The sequence below is a fragment of the Delphinapterus leucas genome, chromosome 1, assembly GCF_059928025.1.
Source record: "Delphinapterus leucas isolate spDelLeu-1000000601 "Yukka" chromosome 1, BTC_Dleu_Yukka2, whole genome shotgun sequence".
Classification (NCBI taxonomy): Eukaryota; Metazoa; Chordata; class Mammalia; order Artiodactyla; family Monodontidae; genus Delphinapterus; species Delphinapterus leucas.
Window position 1 is genome coordinate 7,401,618 of NC_143129.1, and position 19,162 is coordinate 7,420,779.

The 19,162-nt window shown below is 60.7% G+C and overlaps 1 protein-coding gene across 3 annotated transcripts in view; it reads right to left on the minus strand.

Annotated features, from left to right (window-relative positions):
* Positions 1–5,404: 5,404 nt before the first annotated feature.
* Positions 5,405–19,162, minus strand: part of PKP1 (plakophilin 1) — a 52,068-nt gene continuing 38,310 nt past the window's right edge. For 2 of the 3 annotated variants that reach the window (XM_022561999.3, XM_089905019.1), the window contains 2 exons: positions 17,670–17,776; positions 13,894–16,426 (listed from right to left, as the gene is read on the minus strand). In XM_022561999.3, coding sequence (XP_022417707.2) covers positions 17,702–17,776 — 75 coding nt within the window. In that variant the 3' untranslated portion in view covers positions 13,894–16,426; positions 17,670–17,701. Of the gene's footprint in view, positions 6,341–13,893; positions 16,427–17,669; positions 17,777–19,162 lie in introns of those variants that run through there. The other variant, XM_089904982.1, reaches the window with a different exon arrangement.

Here is a 19,162-nt window from a genome sequence, read left to right on the forward strand (position 1 = left end):
CCTGGCCTCGCAGGGACTCGGGGCGGACAGCAGCCCTCAGGGACACAGGCCCCTGGACCAGGGCTTTCGGCCACTCCTGGTGGGGAGAGGGCGCGGCCCGGGGATGCCCACGCTTTCCCCAGCCTGGGCCGCAGGGCAGAGAGGCTGTGATGGGAGCCCCTGGCGGCACCTCACGGCCCCCAGGCTTCACGAGTGAGTCACTACCGGGAACAATGAGGCCTCTGGGCACACCTGCTGTCCTCCTCTCTGTGCACACCTGCTGTCTTCCTCTCTGGGCACACCTGCTGACTTCCTCTCTGTGGGCACACCTGCTGTCTTCCTCTCTGTGCACACCTGCTGTCTTCCTCTCTGTGCATACCTGCTGTCTTCCTCTCTGGGCACACCTGCTGTCTTCCTCTCTGGGCACACCTGCTGTCTTCCTCTCTGTGCACACCTGCTGTCTTCTTCCCCTCTGTGCACACCTGCTGTCTTCCTCTCTGTGCACACCTGCTGTCTTCCTCCTCTCTGTGCACACCTGCTGTCTTCCTCCTCTCTGTGCACACCTGCTGTCTTCCTCTCTGGGCCAGGGTGCGAGAAGCAGGTGGAGGAAGGAGGCCAGTTTCATCAGGCGGCTTCTCATGCCTCAGAGGCCTGGGCCCGTCTGCGTGCCCCGGTTCCCCCCACCATCTGGAGGTCCTCTTGGGCTTGAACTGCGAGCCGGGGTCGCAGGGTCCCTGAGCTGAAGAGGACGGTGCCCTGGTCCAGTCGGCAGATGACACGGAAGCCACGCGGGAGGGGGCGGGCCGCCCTGCTCTCTGGGGTCCCCTGCATGCAGCTGTCCCTTCGTCCGGGGTCCTCTGCTCAGTTCTCCCTCCACCGGAAGGGGCACTGTCTCCCACCCTCTTCCAGGGTCTCGCCACCTCTTACGCACGGAGGGCAAGTTTCCTGTTCTTTGGGCATCGCCCTTCCATGCTCGAGAGACGTGTGGGCCCCTTTGTCATGTGCTGTGTGCCGAGCCCCGTGGTAGACGCTGAGATGAAGAGGCTATGGTCCCAGGGCACCTGGGAGGGGTGGGGCCTGGGGTCTTGGCCTCATTCCTTGTTCATTCACTGATTCATTCAGTAAATGTCTCCTGAGCCCCAAATGTATGCTAGCTGCTGTGCCGGGCAGGGGCGCTGTGATTAGACAGGGCTGCTCGACCGCCCCGTTGGGGAGAGACACAGCAGCAGAAGGCTCCAGCTCCGCGCGATGGCAGGGGCGCACAGGGGCTGAGGCAGCGCAGAGCAGGGCCCCCCGGCCTCGCCCTGGCGGGTGGGAGACCTTCCTGGAGGAAGTGGTGTCCTCACCAGGCCCCAGAGAGTGAGGAGGAGAAAGTCGGGGTGGGGGCGGGCAGGGAGGGAAAAGGGGCAGCACAGACATAGGCCCTGGTAGCAGGGGCCAGCCTGACGCGTTCACGGAGCCCGAGGGCTTGTGGTGGGGCCGGGAGGGCCCCCGGCACCGGCCCGAAAGGGCAGGGAGGCAGGTGGCAGGACCTCGGGCCCCCGGGGTCTCTCACCACTGTCCCCGGGAGACCCACCGGAGCTCCTGGGCACGGCCCCCCTCACGCTCCCCAGTCGACAGCTGCACCAGTGTCCCAGCCTCTCCTCCACAATGGTCCCCTCTCCTGCCACCAGAGAGAGGGGCATCGAGCCCAGAAGTGGACACCAGAATTTTCCAACCACCACCAAGTCCCCACGGGCTCTGCTTCCTGTGTCCCAGCGTCTCCCTGGGGCAGCAGGACGGAATGATGGTGAGGTCTCGGTGCCAAGCGCTGTACCTCCCCTCCCGACAGGGTCCTCATGCCCGTCTCTGCTTCAGTGGACATGGTCTTGCCTTTGAAAACCCCGTGCAGAGGTGGACGCGGAGGGCAGCCTCGCCGAGGCCAGGTCCCGCTTCTCTCTTCTCCTGAGGTCCCCCGGTGTCCAGGAGAGGCCCTCAGGTGCCCCAGCGCCATCCCCATGGAGAGCTGGCCGTGCTCGAATTGTGGCAGGTGGTCTAGTCCCCACCCTGGCGTCATGAAACGAGCCCTACCCTTGACCCGAGTGCCACCTCTGGCTGGAGGCCAGCAGGCCCCTGTGTGCTGTTCCATAAGCACCATCCATAAGCGAAGGGTCTGGGCAGGCGGGCTCACCAAGGAGCGAGTGAGTGAAGGCCAGGGCCCAGAGCCTAGGGCAGGGGGCCCTTCCAAGTCCAAGGCAAGGGTGTGCGCTCTCCCCATTCTCTCCTGGGAAGCGGGGGGACCACGACGTGTGCACCGAAACCCTTCGATGGACTCAGGATGTGGAGGTGCCTGGGGTGGGGGCACACCCGCCTCCCCCTCAGCTCTTCCTTCCATCACTCTTGTGCTGTCCACGCAGCAGGGCCAGAACCAGACACTAAAGGTGGGGGATGGCCAGGAGCCGGCCTGGGTGTCCTGACCAGCTGCCCACCAGACACCTGACCCCTGCTGTGCCCAGCGTCCCCTGTACCCCAGGGGCCCCAATCCTTCCGGGCCCCACCTTGCCCTGCTTTGGCCACACCCCTTGCCTCGGGGATCTGTCGGTCCCCTGTGTACCCACGTGCTCAGGGAAAATGACGCCCGGGCTCCGAGGCTCTGGGTCAGAGACGGAGACCCTTCCCGTCCCTCAGGTTCTCTCTCCACACTGGTGCACGTCCCAGGCAGAGCTGGTTCATATTATGCCCACTTTCAAGGTGGAAAAGCTAAGAGACAACAATGGATCCTCCTGGGGCCTGCTTGCCTTGAAACCCAGCGCTTCCGGCTGCAGACCACGTCAAAGTCCAGCCCTGCACTTCCCAGCTCTGTGGCTTTGGGCAAGTTACTTGCCTTCTCTGTGCTTGAGTTCCCTCATCTGAAAACTAGAGCCGCACCTGTGCGGTGACCAGTGCTCACTGCCCATCAAGTGTGTGATGGATGTTGGCCGCTGTCTCTGCTAACTTGGCTGTAACCTGTCACCAGCCCCCTCCGGGGCTCAAGGTGTGTGGAAGCCAGGTCAGCAGCGCTGGGCCCTGGCTGGCCCTCCTCGTGCAGGGTCTACGGAGCCCCCAGAAGCCTCTTTTCTCTCTGGGCTCCAGGTCAGGCCTTCTCCTTTAGAGACCCCAGCGACTGGGGGCAGCACCACCCTGCTGCTACTGGCCGGCCCCGCCTGGAGCTGGCCTGGGTCTGTGCCACTGCCCACAGGAAGCGGCAGAACTGGCTCCCAGCTGGGGCTCCACCCCTGATACTGCAGGCTGGTTTCTTGAATGGGTGGGGCAGGGCCCGCCCTGGGGCCAGGGGGGCTGGTGGCGCTCCTCCTGGCCAGACTCTCCCACGGGCCCAGGTGTCTGTGTCCCTGCGGAGTCGCCGTGGCACTGGCCTCTCTGGGCTCACTTCCCCCGGGAAGTCCAGCCCGCCCACCAGGCCGACCTGGGCGGAGACAGTGTGAACTGGAGAAATGCTTGGGAGAGGGCAGGCTCACCCCTTTCCCCACACACAACACGCCCTCACGTGTTCCTCACTCTGCCCCCGTGCACGCCTGTGTTGGCCACTTTACATGTGTCCTCTCTGGCCAACCACCCACGGTCCCCAGGCCACATCCCCTGTCGATGGGGAAACAGGTTCAGAGGTTTAGGCGCTGTCTGAGGGCCGTTCACTTAGTAAGTGCAAAGCTGGGGTTTGAACCGGATCTACGGCTCCAGAGCCAGGACTGCCTAGCTCGCGAGCCTTGCTGCTGGGAGCACCCTAAACCTCCCCAACTTCAGAGCCGCCCTGCCCCCCGGGAACCCTGGGAGGCCTCTGGGGTGGCCTGGGTCGATGCAGGGCAGGAGGGCAGAGCTGGGCTCTGCTCCCTCCCCACCAGCCCAGAAACAGCAGCCCCTCCTGGCAGCCTCTCTGCCCCCTTGGGAGCTGGGGGACCAGACAGGGGATGTGCCCTGTTCAGCATGGGAAGGCCAACCTGAAGGGCAGGGACTCAGTCAGGGGCCTCCCCCTTCTCGGGGCAATGACAGCCCATCCTTGTGACCACGTGTTTGGGGGGAATCAGGAAGCACCTGTCACTGCTTTGCTGCTGGGTCACCCCGACTGCACAGAGAGGGACCCCAGGGTGGAGGGGCTGGGCCTGGCTGCCCTGTATTGCTGGGGTGACAGGGACACCCCAGGGGATGCTTGCAGCCCCCCGCAGTCCAGCCAGATGGAGCAAGCTCTTCCGTTTGCCCAAACATCCCACACTCTCCCACCGCCGCCCTCTCCTCCCTGTCCCTGGACGGCCCTCCTTCCCGCTCTCCCGTCCATCCCCCTTCCCGCTCTCCCGTCCATCCCTCGGGGCCTCGCTCAAGTCACGGTTTCCCCAGCAGTCTTGCGGGGAAGACCAGCTCCTGTGGCCTCCCGGGCGATGCCTCCCTGAGAGCCCCACGCTGAAGGCCCTTCGCTCTGGGCCTGTGATTCAGAGGCCAGGTCTGGGCGCCCCACGCCCTCCCCGGCACCCTCCCTGGAGCCTCAGCTCCACCCACCCGCTCATCCCTGGTTCTCAGCCTCCACCCCAATGGCTACAGGAATTTAAATGGCTCTCATTGGAAGACTCAGGAGAAAACTGTTTCCACGCGGCGCTAAGCGCCCAGGCCCCAGGGTGGCAGCCCCGCCCTGTGGCCCTGCACTCCGCAGACCAGCTGCACTGCACAGCTTCAGGGAGCCCAGTCCCAAAGCAGTTTCCGCATAAAGTGGGGCCCGGGCACTGGCACCCCGCAGGAGGCGGGCAGGGCTGCTCTTCAGGGAAGTGGAGGGCGGGCTGGAGGGGGTGTGAGGCCCTGGAGGCTCCGGGCTGAGAAGTGCCGAGATGGGGCTGAGATCACGTGCTGGGCTTGCGGGGGAGGGTGGGGAGACCCTGTTCAGCACCAGCTGCGCACTCCTCCCCTCCCCCCCCACCCCTCCCCTGCCAGTTCCCCAGAGGAGCAGCCCACCGGTGCAGGTTGCTGAGAAGGAAGGGAGGGGTCGCTTCCTTTCTGCTCCGTGCTAATGGCCAAGCAGTTTTTATTCTCCCTCCGGACTTGACATAGTCACCCCTCTGGCTCCACACCTCCTACCTTCTGGGGTCCAGGGCAGGTGGTGAGTAGTAGGCATAACTTGTAAGCCAGCTCCACGATGACACAGACAAATGCTGCCAGATCAACATGAGGCCCTTGCCGTGCGCTGGGGCGCCATGCGTAATTCACGTGCGATATCTCAGTCCCACGCCGAGTCAGGGCCCACATAAATAACACCCTCTACATGAGGGACTGGGGCTCAAAGAAGTTGGGTGACGCATCCAAGGCCATGCAGGGCAGGACCTTTGTTGTTTTGATTACGATTTTTAAATTATTTGCATGGTACGCTTTGTACCAAATTGGGTATCTGATAGAAACCAAGAAAAGCGTGTTTTTAAGCAATTGCTTCTGTATTTTAGCCAACACATGTTTGAATAATTTCTGATTATATGATGCAAAGTCTGCATGCAGCAGTCCTGATGGTGGGATATCGAGTGTAAAATAACATTCACATGTGTCTACTGCAGGCTTTTGATGGCTCCCCGGGCACCCTGCTGGCCGTCTGGCTGGTGAGCGTGAGGTCTTGCCGCTGTCCTCGCTCAGATTAACATCGGCCTCACCCCACTCAGCTGTGCTGGTTGGTTTTCTCATCTCTCTCCTTCTACGCTGGGAGCTTCCTGGGGCCCTGGCTCAGTCATCTGTGGAGCCCAGTGTCCAGCCCCATATGGTGAATGGATGGAGGAAGAGATCATTCTCATCCAGCCTGTCTGGTATAGGATTTGATCATCTGAACATCAAATATTGACGGGGAGGGGCTTCCCTGGTGGCGCAGTGGTTGAGAGTCCGCCTGCCAATGCAGGGGACGCGGGTTCGTGCCCTGGTCCAGAAAGATCCCACATGCCGCGGAGCGGCTGGGCCCGTGAGCCATGGCCGCTAAGCCTGCACGTCCGGAGCCTGTGCTCCGCAACGGGAGAGGCCACAACAGTGAGAGGCCCGCGTACAGAAAAAAAAAAAAAATATTGACGGGGAGGGCAAATAAGGCAAAACTGTCACATTATAGCTGTCCTAGCTTGTATAGTCAAAGCACTGAATCAACCCCAAACAACTGAAACTAGAAAAAGAACAGCTTTGATCCTGAAAGGTCGAGACGTTCGCCTCACTCACGTGGCATCAGCGTGAGCACCGGGTCTGACGGATGACCGGTCTTTCTACCGTGAGGCTCATCCATCCTTCCGTGAATCCAACACACACGCAGCGAGCACAGAGCCCAGCGCAGGTAGCGACTGTTGTCAGGGTCATAACTGGCCACAGGGCAGGAGCTCCAGGTCTTCATAGACCAGGGAGAGAGAAAGTAAACACATTAAGCCAATGAATAGATAGATACTAATATGCAGATAGAGGTAAGCATATGTACACGCTTAGACACACACATGTGGAATGTGGGAGCCATGGCTGGGTTGGCACCCAGAGTGAGCAGGGGTCCACAGAGGAGGAGAGCAGAGCTGTCGGGGGGCAGAGGGAATGCAGGGCAGGGAGGTTGGTGTGATCCGCGGCCTGAAAGAGCCAGGCAAGAGGAGGTGGGAGAGGAGTCAGGGAGGCCGGCAGGGTCCTGGGGGCTGGGGGAAGGGGGTCGATCTTCCTCGGTGTGATGCGAAGTCACCGAGGGTTTCAGGCAGGAGGACACATTTTGGTTTACGTTTCAAAAAAGATCACTTTGGCTGTGACGCTGCCAGAAGGCATGTGGGGAGACCAGGTGGGAGGCTGTTACCGTGGCGACGGTGGGGCAGCAGGTGGGACAGCTGAGGTCCTGGCTGGGGGTGGAGGAGGTGAAGCGATGGGGTTCTGAGATAGTTGGTGTAGAATCTTGTGGCGCGAGTGCCCTGCGGGTTGCACAGGTTCTGATCCACTCCCCAGGCCCGCCTCACCTGGTCCCTCCAGCATCACCCCAGACCCGGGAGGGCCTGGTGGGAAGAGCCACCTGCCGCCCGAGGGACGTGCCCCCAGACCCAGCTGCTCCGAACCAGAGCTGCTCAGAGACGCACCACAGCGAGATGGGCATTTGCCCCAGAAGGTGAGCCTGTGCGGGTTCCTTCACCAGGACAGTCTTGCTACAGGAGAAGCACACAGGCAGTTGGGCTCAGCCGTGGGCTTTGGGATGCAGCCATCCTGCGTTCTGCCATGAGGGCTCCCGTGGCCCAGGACTGGAAAGAGTGCCCGCACTCCCACCACTGCTGCTCTAGCCACAGGCTTCCTGCCATGATCCAGGGCCCGCGAGGCCTCTACCCTGGGCGCGACCTCCGTGGGGCAGACCACACCACCTGTGTGTGCCCCCAGGAGGGGGCCCAGGGATGACTGCGTGTGGCCGGTGGGGCTTGGGGGAGCTTGGACGGGGGGCTGTGATGGGGCTCAAGGTCCTCCCAGAGTCAGAAGAGACGGGGTGGAAGAAACAGGTTGGGCCGCTGGCCAGGGCCTTGGCTACCACGGCTGGGGAGGCCTGGCCTTTCCAGGGCTTCTCCCATCCACGGAGGCCGAGGTGCGTGTAGGGCACTGTGGGACCAGCTGCAGGGGACAGGATGGGGACGGGTCACCGTAAGCTCTAGAAAGGCTCAAAGTAGCTACCCCTCCCCCAGGGCAAGAGAAGGTGTTTTAGGGGGCTTGACTGTGGAAAGCTGGGGGGCTGGGAGTGTGGGGTCCCAGGGCGTGGTTTAGTGTCCCTGAAGAGAAGTGGGCGCATCACAGCGTGGCCCAGAGCTGCGGTCCGGTGAGTCTGCTGCTTGGACTGTCCCCTCCACGACCCACCTCTCGGGCGCCCTCCGGCCCCTCTGAGCCTGCAGACGATGGAGCAGAGGACCCGATGGAGCCTCTACGTGGAGGGGAGGGGGATGGCCTGATACCCATGGGACCAGGCAAGAGCCGCTGTCTCCTTCCCCTGGCCCACCCCCACGAGTGGGGTCCGCGTGGAAAGAGGCATGGGGGGTGGCGGAGCACAGGCCCTGTCCCCCCAGGTCTATGCGTGCTGGCGGCGGGGAAGGCGGGGAGCTGTGAGTTGAATATGAAGCAGGCGTTTGAGGTGGGTTAGGGTGGAGTCTTCATAACTAAGATGTGACGGTTGAAAGAACTGAAACGGCCAGGTCCGGCACCTTGACCCACCACCCTGCAGGGAAGGGGCTTCCCTGGGGCTCGGTTGTGGCCGTTACTGAGATAAAAATGAGACTTTCATAAGGAAACCTCGCCTCTTGGAGTTGGGCATCCCTGGCGCAAAGGCTGACCCTGCTGTACCCTCCCCTCCCCGTGGCGCTTCCGGCCCCTTTCCTGTTTTATTATTCATGGTCTGCATACTGTGTGTTTTCACTGTTTATCTTGTTTTTCTTCTGTCTCTCTCCGTTCACTGTGAGCTCTAAGAGACCCAGGATTTGTCTTTTTTGCCGAATTCCCATCTGAATCCCCGGCATCAAGACTGTGGCTGGCGCACAGTGCACAGTAACTGTTTGTTGAGTGAATGAATGAATGAACGAACGACCATTTATCCCCAGGGAGTTGAGGTTTGGCACTGGACGGGCCGCCCATCCCCAGTGCTCTAAAAAGGTCAGAGAGAATCTTGCTGCTGGGAAAGGAACAGAGAGATACGTGGCCCTGGGGCCAGGGCAGTTGGATATTTGACACTCGGAAGAATTTATCACTGGAAGGGAATTCACAGAGTTTTCAGCTGCTGGCAATGGAGAGGCCAGGGCTACAGGGTCCTGAGTGAATGGTTGGGGGGACCAGTAGGAAAGGAGTTTTTCCCAGGAAGGAGATTGGGCTGCCTTGCCGGCCGACAGTGGGACCGTTGTTCGGGCCATCAGACCCCATCCTGCACCTGCTGGGCCGGGGCTGGGCCGGGGTGGGGGGGCAGGTGGGGAGTGGGGAGCCCATGGGTGCCCCGGAGCCCGTTGTTAAGTGCACAGCCTCTGAAGCCACCCGCCCTGGATTAGTCCCAGTTGTATCACAGACTTGCTAAGTGCCCTTCCTGTGCCTCCGTTTCTTCGTCTGTAAAACGGGGTGACGTGACCACTGGGTCATTGTGAGGATGAAACGAGCTTATTTAGATCTGAGAGCTTGGAGCAGCAGCTGGCACACGGGGGAGGCCTGGGAGTGTTTGCTGGCATCTCGGATACTGTGTGTGTCCCCTGTCCTTCTCCTTCCCGGGGGTGCCCAGCTCCCCTCTGCCTCCCCTCAGATTCCCGCAGCTTAGGCTCCCCTCACCCAGCCCAGGGCACAGGGCGGGCCTTGGCCACCCCTCCTTCCTGCTCTCTCCCTCCTGAGTCAAGCCTGGGACCGCTGGTCATGGGAAGATGGGCCCACCCTGCCCTGCCCTGCAGCCCCCAGCTGCTGGGGGAGCTGACGGCACACCCCTCTTCCAAGGAATTAGGGCTTACCTGGGTGGGGTCCCCAGGCCTTGCAAGTGAATTACTGTCACCCTCCCCGTGGGGTCCGGGGCAGACTTGGCCGGCTGCTCGGCCTTGGCGTCCACCTTCTGGGCCTCCCACCCCATGCCTGCTTCAAGTCCAGGCCCCCAAAGGTCTCGCTGTCAGGCTCTCCTCACTTCCCTATTATTCTGCAGCCCCAGCTCTGCTTCCTGGTATTTTTTCCCTCCGGTCTCCCCTCTCTAGTAGGTCTGCTCTTCCAGGGAGCCTTCCTGGACTGGCTAGGACCTCGCTGCTAAGTGTGGCCCACAGCCGCGCGGCAGGAGCACCCCTCGGGGGCTGGCGGAAACGCAGAAGCTCAGAGCCTGCGTCTTAACCCGATTCCAAGGGGCCACATGCACGTTACAGCTTGAGAATTACTGAGCGAGGTCACTCTTGCTGTTCCAACCCCGACAAGATGGAGATTCTGGGAATCTGGGTCAGCTGGTCAGGCTGACTGGGGACAGAGGAGGGGGCGTCTCAAATTCTGTAAATAATGACGCAGGTCTGCTCGGGCCCCATCCTGAATCCTCCTTTGACCGCAGCCCGCCCACCAGCCTCTCCTGCTGGCTGAAACCTGGACACACCAACTCCCCTGGGAGGTTGTCCCCGTCATGGGACCCTCTCAGCTGAGGCAGAGGCCCCCTCAGGCCATGCCTGGCTGGTCTGCCACTAACGTGCTCCAGGGGGATGTCTGCCTGGGGCCCCAGAATCTCCCTTCACCTGGGCTACGGCAGACTGGCCCAGGCTGGCTCCCTGCAGGGAGACAAGGTTGGGTTGGGGGACTCACGTCACCTCCTCCCTCTTTCTCGCTCTCTCTGCTCCCACGTGTGCGAGCACTTAAAGCTTCTGGGGGTCCTGAGTGATGAACGCTAAGTGCTTAACCTCATTTAGAGTCTCCAAAACTTAGACCTCCTTTGTCACTTAGCACCTAAGAACGTCCTGTGGGAATAACTTAGGGAAATGCTAATCTGATTCCTTTCTGTACACACGCACACACGCACACACGAGTGGGAACCTGGGCCTCAGACCACGTTCCAATTCCAAGTCTGTCACCTACTAGCTGTGTGACCTTGAACAAGTTAGTCTCTCTGAACCGTAGTTTTTATTTTTTTTTAATAAATTTATTTATTTTATTTATTTTTGGCTGTGTTGGGTCTTCGTTGCTGCACGCGGGCTTTCTCTAGTTGCGGTGAGCGGGGGCTACTCTTCGTTGCAGTGTGTGGGCTCTAGGCATGCGGGCTTCAGTAGCTGTGGCTCGCGGGCTCTAGAGCTCAGGCTCAGTAGTTGTGGTGCATGGGCTTAGTTGCTCCACGGCATGTGGGATCTTCCCGGACCAGGGCTCGAACCCGCGTCCCCTGCATTGGCAGGCGGATTCTCAACCACTGCGCCACCAGGGAAGCCCTGAACCGTAGTTTCTTTATCTGCGAACTGGGAGTGGTTAGGCCTACCTTGTGGCATCGATATAAAGATTTAGGTGATTAGTGTGTGGTCATTGCTCTGTATGTCTACCTGTCCCCACGGCCCAGCTGTCCTCCAGGACAACTTCAGGCCCCAGAATGCAGGGATGCGAGGCACTAGGCTCGACCAGAACGACACACCAGGCTCAGCGGGGGTCCCCTTGGTCATGGAGACCCAGGTGAAGTTTTCTTTCTGAGAGAGGTGCAGAGGGTGGGATTTTAATGGCCTTGTGTGGAAGGGGTGGCATTTGTGGCCCAGAGATTCAGAACCACTTGATAAATGCCAAAGTGCTTTTTTATTAATTCACCGGTCATGAAACTTCCAACTGGTTGGCTAAAGGGCGTGAAGTCCTTTCTTACATGGGGTCCCTGTTGATCCACCGTCAGGCAGCTCATCGGCATTGACGTGCGTCCCCAAGAGGGCTGACATGCTGGTTGGTGACATTAGTCCTCTGCTGAGCCAGAGGATGACCAGTTAGGCTGGGGGACGCTTGCTGGGGTCACTGAGGCATAGTTTGCCCTGTGGCCTCGCTCTCATTAGCCCCATATTCTAACCAAGCAAACCGGCCGGCCCCAGACGGGGTGACCCTCACAGTATTTCTGGGATCTGTTCTTCCATGGATCAGAACTTTCTCTTCATCAGCACGTCGGCCCAGCAGCCCTGGCACCAGACGTGAGATCCTAGGAGGCCTCAGGCCGCACAAGCGCCCGAACCACTGAAGCTCGAATGACACACAGCGGAGCCCCCGTGTCCGGCTGTTTACGGGGTCCTCAGCTCTGACACTGGGATGTCCCCGTGGGCTGGGCCCCAGGAGGCCGGGTCCCGCCCCGCTTGTGTCGCAGCCGTGCCGTGTGCCTCTGGGCCAGCCTCCCTGGGCCTGTTTCTTCTTCTATGAAGGGGACGTTATTCCCCTGAGCTTTGCCTGCCTCAGCAGGGGAAGCAAACGAACACCCTAAGGCTTTGCAAGGTAACAGGGTTATTTTGTGGTCCCTCAAGTAAAAAACCTGTTGTTAGGATGAATAAGTTCCGTTCACTCTTTCTCTGGGTGCGCTGGGTGGCAGAACGCCCTGCGTGCTAAGAGGTGATAAGTGAGGCCTGCAGGGTCTCCAGGGCAGCCTGGACTCCAGGAAGAAATGGCATCACAGCTCAGGGTGGACTGGCTGTGGGCAACCTGGACCTGGGGTCTGGGAGACTCAGGCTCAGGGCTCAGGAGACGCCTCCGCACAGTCCAGGCTTGCAGCGGCTCCTGGCACCCCCGCTCTGCGCTCCCTCTGCCCTGGGAACCCCGAGGCCTCCCACTCCCATCTGCAAATCCTCTGAGGGGCCAGAAGGGCCTGTGCCCCCTTGACCAGGGACGGCGACATCACGTCCCTTCAGCACCCGTACATATTAAATGCACCACGACCACATAGATCGGAGTTCCTTACCGTCAGTTTTACTTTTTCTGTCATCACATCACCTGTGGGGACTCCTGGGCAGGGAGACAACGAATCCACACGTGGTTTCCACGTTTGTAAACGCTGGACATGAGGACGGTGGGGACGGAACATAGTATTTTGCATCGTAGGGTCGTTGCGAAAGGGCTGCTTCACAGCAGTGACCGTGACCCGGAGCAGCAGCGGACGAGCCCCGTGAACATGAGCTGCGGGGAGGGCCGAAGGGCGTGCCGACTCCGTTTATAAGAAGCACAGGTCGGTCAGGACAGGGGCTGCCCTGGGGAGCAGGACAGACACAAGCGGGGCCTGAGGGCCACTGGGAGCCCGTCACTTTCTGTTCCTGATCTGGGGGCTGGCACTCTGCACTCAGTTGGCAGAGATTCACAGAGCCACCCACGCCGAAGCCATGCACTTTCCTGTGTGTACGCTTTGGTTAAGTGACAGCTCACCAGTTAAACGCTTATTGATTTTTTTTTTTTTCTAATTAAGCAGCCATTTTTAAAATAATTAATTTATTTTTGGCTGCATTGGGTCTTCGCTGCCGCACGCGGGCTTTCTCTAGTTGCGGAGAGCCGGGGCTACCCTTCGTTGCGGTGCGCAGGCTTCTCATCGCGGTGGCTTCTCTTGTTGCGGAGCTCGGGCTCTAGGTGCGCAGGCTCAGTAGTTGTGGCACGTGGGCTCAGTAGTTGTGGCTCATGGGCTTAGCTGCTCTGCAGCATGTGGGATCTTCCCGGACCAGGGCTTGAACCCATGTCCCGTGCGTTGGCAGGCAGATTCTTAACCACTGCGCCACCAGGGAAGTCCAAATGCTTATTGGTTTTGAAGCTGTAGTTTGATCTCACGTTTTGGAGGCCCCAGACCTGGTGTATCAACAGTCTAGGCCCCAGACAGGCCGTCTTTCTCCCGCTAGGCTGAGGTAGAGCCCTCCTCCCCGGCCTTGCTGACCGCCACCAACTGAGGGATGACCCAGAGGTCAGGTCCATGGGCTCTACACAGAGGTCACTGCCCTCCCAGGCTGAGAAGAGTCCTCTCCAGCCTTCCCTAAGCCTCTCCAGCCTCCTCCACCCGGGAGCCCACAGCCATACGTCTGACCACCACTTGGAGCTTATGACTTAGAAAGTTCCGTGCGCCTGCCATGTCCCTTACAAGCCTCTTGAGGCAGGGGGCCCCAGCCCGTCCTGCAAGACCCAGGGAGAACATGCTTTCAGTAAACGCGAGCTCCTTTTATAGCCCTGAAGCTCACGTCCCCCAGGTGCCTGCCTGGACATGTTCCCCTGGGGGTGGCTTTCCCTTTACAGGCTGTGGGACACTGGGCTTGTCTATCCCCTCCCTAAGTCCCACGTGACTTATTTGTAAGATTAGCGCAGCCACACCAGCGTCCTGGAGACGAGGACGGAATGTGGGACCCGGAGCGGGTGGTGACCCCCCCATGGTGACCCCAGTCCTTGCCTGGCGCAGGGTCAGTGAGAGGGGATCCCTCGAGAAAGCCGGCGGCCCCTCGGTCCTCAGCAGCTCCCCCAATAATCCACTGCTAGAAAGTGTTCAAAGAAATGCCAGCAATTTATTGATTTCCTATATTTCCAAAAAAAGCAAACGCATAGTGTACCCCCCAGGGAAACGGGCCTGGCCAGCGCTAGGTTCCTCCGCAAACATGGAGCGGGGGCGGGGGGACGGGCTGCAGAGCGCCCCACCCTCCCTCCCTGCCCAGCCAGAGCCCCTTCCTCACTGTCCCAGCTGCCCCCGCCTCAGCCAGGCTCCAGGGTGGATGGGACCAGCTCTGCCTCTGCGTCCTGGGAGCAGCTGAGCGTGCGCTGCTAGGTCGGCCCCGCGGCACCGGCTGCCGGTGGCCAGTGACCAGGTCTGTCGTAAGCGCAGGAGGCCCTGGGTCGGGGCAGCGACAGGGAGGACAGGGTCCTCCCCCACTCGGCGTTGGACTGTCCTGTTCCGGGTGTCGAGCCCGACAGCGCGCGGCCGACGTGTACTTCACATCGTGAGCTGTGCCTCAGCGGACCCCGTGCTCCTTCTGTAGGAAATTTATCCACAGGCCCCTCCAAGGTCTGCCTCTTCCAAAGTGACAGGCCCAGGTGGCTGGCCTCAGAAGTCATGAGAGGGGTGACCAAAGCCAGGCCTGGCCTGACGGTCCACCTGGCCCACGGGGGTCTGAAAAGCTGCCCATCCCCAAGGCAGAAGCTGGGCCCCGGCTCCTAACCCTGCGGGGGAAGGAAAGCCGAGGGAAGGGGCACCCCCACAGGGTCATCGGCTGGTTCCCTCTCACCCTGACTGGACTGGATGGTCCTCTCACACTGGGGACCCCTAAAGCCAGGGAGCCCAGGGCCCCTCTTTCCTCCAGAAGAACGTGAGACGGGGGTGTGGCCTCTCCGCTCACTGGCGCATCCAGAGTGCCTACAACACTGCCTGGCTCCGTTTCTTTGAGAAACCAGTTCCTCTGGGCCCTGAGGGCTGGCAGAGGGGACAGTCTACTGGCGCCAGCTCCCCACGGGCCCTGAGAGAGAGGCAAGCCACCACCACGAGGGGCGGGGAGGACGCGGCACAGACCCAGCACCAGAGCACGCCTGGCTGCGTGGCCCGTCATCTCGGGTCTGTTCCCCACCCCGTCCCTAGTCCCGTCCTGCTGCCACACCTCTCATCAGGAGGGTCCTCAGTGCAGAGGCTCTGACTGCTGGGGTGAGCGGTGGGGCTGGACGGGGCGTGGGGGGAACTCCAGGCCGGGAGGAGGGAGGACGAGGCAGCCAGTTCCCCTCGATCACCACCAGTGCCGCTCGGCGGGGACGCTGTGTCCTGCCCTGTCCTACAGTGCAGACCAAGGACCATTTTCACAGCCCTTCTCCGGAGGCCCCTCCTCTACTTCTCGTCTGAAATGCACAGGAGTCTGGGGTCTGGGGTCTGGGGTGGCCAGTGTCCCTGGTGGGCCTCTTATCACATCCCCTGCGGTTTGCACAAAGTAGAGACAGAGGGCTGGGGTCGGGGAAGAAGCGAGCGGCCTCTGGCTGGGACGGGGGCGGCTCCCCTTCCTGTTCTATCCAAATTCCCTTCCTCCGAGTCTCCTGGGACCCAAAACACTCCCTCGCTTGGATCTCGGCAGGCGCACAGGGCAGGACCCTCCTGGCTGACTCCCTGCCCAGCCCAGCCTGCCCCTCCGCTGGGAATACGAGGACCAAGCTGCCATTCCCTGAACAGCTGCTGGGCTTTGAGCACCATTCTTCCTTCTTTCTCCTGCAACAAGTGAATTCCAAGCCCCCGGAAGGCAGGGGCTTCCCAGGCTGAGCCTGCTCTGACGGGTACACAGCCCGCGAGAACGGCCAGGTCCCCTCTCTGGCACCTACCCTCGGGACAGCCTTCACACAGCAAAGCCAGCGTGCCTGTCCTGGCCCATCCTGCAGACGGCCGCGTGGCACTGGGGGCTGGGCCGCACAAGCGCACAACTAGATCTTCCCAGGAGATACACCGAACCCCGCCAACCTCCCTTCCTGCAGAGCTGCCTCTTAGCGGGGGTTGAGCCCCCGGCCTCACATATTCCCCACCGCGCCCCGCCCCCTGCAGAGGTCCCTGTGGGCCTGGCGCTGGCGTGGCCCCTGCCCCGGCACACACAGCTCAGGACGACGGGGAAGCTACACCCAAAGCACACATTGTCCGCGCCCGTGAGGGCAAGTCCCTCCACCACCGCGAGCTGCAGTCCGGCAGCTCACACAGCTCTTTGCAGTTTCAGGTCCTGCTTTCAGCACACGCACACAGGCGCACACGCGCACACACGCACGCACGCACACACACACACACACACACACTATACACATGTATATGTACCGTTTCTCGGCAAAAGAAGTATTGACATCAGATGTAAGCTCCCTTAACTGAAGAAAGGCCCCCCAACCCTCCCCAACCCCCATTGCCTGTCAGTTCCCCCAAGAAAAAAAAAAAAAGAATCTAAAAGTATTCTTGTCATCCACAGCGTCCTGGTTTGCTCTCAGCTGTGGTTAAACATTTCCCAATACTGCGCAGCTGGACAGAATACCCCTCCAGCAAGGCCCGAGTCTTCTCAGCTGGATCGTATCACGTCTGGAAAAGGACAAGGCCTCTAGTGAGTGCCCACAGGGGGACAGCCACGCCACCGGTCTCGCCAGGGCTGTCCCCCTCTCACCACGTCCGCACAGACGTGCCCAGGCCTGAGCCTGGGGTCAGGGTCGCCCTCGACACGTTCATAGGTTGCTCCTGTTGGGTCAGAGCTGCCCCCCACCCCAACCCCCCCCGGTGGCCAGCGCAGCACCGGACGCCGTGACTACGTGCCTCAGGCATCTGCTGGTTTTGGTCTCCTCTCCTTGCCTGTCCTCATGTCGTTGGAGCCCATTTGCCAGGAGTGGGTGTCTGAGGTCTAAGGGACGTGTCTGAGGTCTAAGCCTGCCTTCCGGGGGCTTGGAATCCACTTCATCTGGACTGAAGTTATAGCCCCTACCCCAGCCAGGACCCTCCCTGGGTGCTGGGATTGGGGTCCTGGCGATAGCTGGGGCATGAGGAAGTCCCCTTCAGCTCAGAAGACCCTGTCCCCATCCCTGGCTCTTTGCAGATGGCTCCACCCTAGGGCTGCCTGCCTCTGCTGACCCTCGAGGGTTGACGAGGTCTGGTTTGAGCATCTAAGCCTGGTCCTGGGCTTACCTGCATCAGAATCACTTTGGATGCTTGTTTAACAATGTATTTTCCTGGACCCGGCTCCGGAGCCACTGAATCAGAACTGCTGGGGCTGGGACCAGGAGTGCAGTTTAGCAAGCATCCCAGGTGAGTCTAACGAAGGCTAAGGCTTATTTATGAGCCTTTGTCACAGATATTGGATCTGAGGTTTTGCTCCCTAGAACCATAAGCTGGAAACAAGCTTGTTCACACTAGGCATGTTGCAGAGACTGGAAGGTGGATTATAAAAAGGAGAAGGTGGTGAGCTGTAGAAGCCCAAACCCAAAACGACACATGGTGTCACCGCAGGGGCGCCATTCACACTGCAGTCCACGTGAATGGCACCATCTGGGTCGTGCAGTGTGCAACGCACACGGCTGTACCCAGCAGTTCTGCCCAGACCTCTGGCCTGTCGATGCTACCAGGACATTGCACACCCATAACATCCTGTGTGGGATGGTCACTGGCCAGGCAGTCTACACGGCTGTCCTCACAGACAGCCTCACCGTGTGTCAGCTGGACTGAAGGATGCTTCTGCATCCCTGGGGAGCACCGCCTGGCTCCTTTCTCTGGGACTGGCTGAGGCCGTGGTAGGGGTCCCGGGGGTGCCCCCTGCCCTGGATGGGCCGACTCTTACCTGCAAGCTGAACTTGCTTGGGTAGCCTCTTCTTAGATTCGGGAGGTGAAGTTCCTGAGGCTGCTGGCCCCAGCTAAGGTTCCCAGCATGCTCCTATCGAAACCTTGCTGCGGAGGAGAAACAGGAGCTATATGAAACATCACAGGACGGACCAGTGTGGGCGTCCACGCGGTCAGAGGCTGCCCCTAAGCATCCTCGAGCTTGCGCGAAGCTCTCTGGACACACTCCGCACGTGTGTCGGGGCTAAAACTGGCCTGATTAAACGTGTGACCAAGCGTGAGGTCACTGACACTCACGAGTTAGTGAGATGGGTCTGGCCTTCCGCACAACGGAACATCCTACTTGCCATCACAGAAACCTGAATCAAGGCGTGAGGGTTTAGCTACTGCTTGTCACTCTAGAAACAGAGCAGCCACCGAAATCAGATTAGAAAAATTGTTTGTTTCTTCCTCTGACTGGCCCCGCTTTTTAAAAAGATGAATCCCGACAAGAGCTCTTGGCAAGGAGGTCATGCCCGGCGGGGCGGAAGGGTCACGGGCTCTGTCTACCTGTGTGTTCTGCCACCTCCAGCCTTACCAGCCCCGAGTGCATGCCGAGCAGAGACTGAATCTTACTCCTGTATGTCTCATAGCATACAGCAGGTGCTCAATAAATGCTCTGGAGTGACTGAGGGCGGCCCTTGAGAAGGGGCGCCTGGCTCCAGCCCTGGCCTCTGAGAGCCTCGTCAGCGCTCACTGACCGGTGGGGACACAGGGGACCAAGGCAGGCGGTTCGAAGCCCCGGTCCCACCTGGTCTGGGCATGGGAAACGTGATCATCGCCGCCCCCCCCCATCCCCCGCAGGTTTGCAGGTTCTCTCCTGCCAAGCTTGGCGGGATGTGGTGGAAGGTCCCAGAAGAGACGAGTCCTGGGTCCCAGCCCCACTGTCCTCCAACTGGCCGAGTCAAGGCCGACTCCAGGGCCCCGTCTCCCTGGTCTGCAGGAGGGACCAAGCCCATGGCGGCCTCACTGGGGATGCAACAGCCCTGTGAAGGTGGATGAGCACCGAAGCACCAGCCCAGTCCCTTTGGGGCTGCGGTCAAAGCTGGCTCCAACTACGTGGCCCAGGAGAGCCTGACGGGGGGACTCTCTGTGTGTCCCGGGCAGGTGCCGCCTCCCTATTTGGGTGAGCCCAACCCTCGGGCCACCTCGGAGCAGCTGGAGGAAGCGCTCCCTGGTCCTCTCACCCGCCTCCCCTCCACGAGGCCTTCCTGGCAGCTGTCATGTGGCCAAGCCCACCTGCCCAAAAGAGCAGGACACGGGCCACCACTGGCAGTGGCTTCACACGGCCTCGGCCACCTGTCTCCCCACCGCGCTGGAGGAAGAGCCGTCCTTCTCCTGCCCAGGGGGCTGTCCTCCCACCCCCTCCCCTGCCTGGTCAGGCAGTTCCTGAGCCTCCAAGACCCTGTCCCCACCCCCCACCCCCGCCTTCCTTCTCCTCCTTCACTTTCCCTG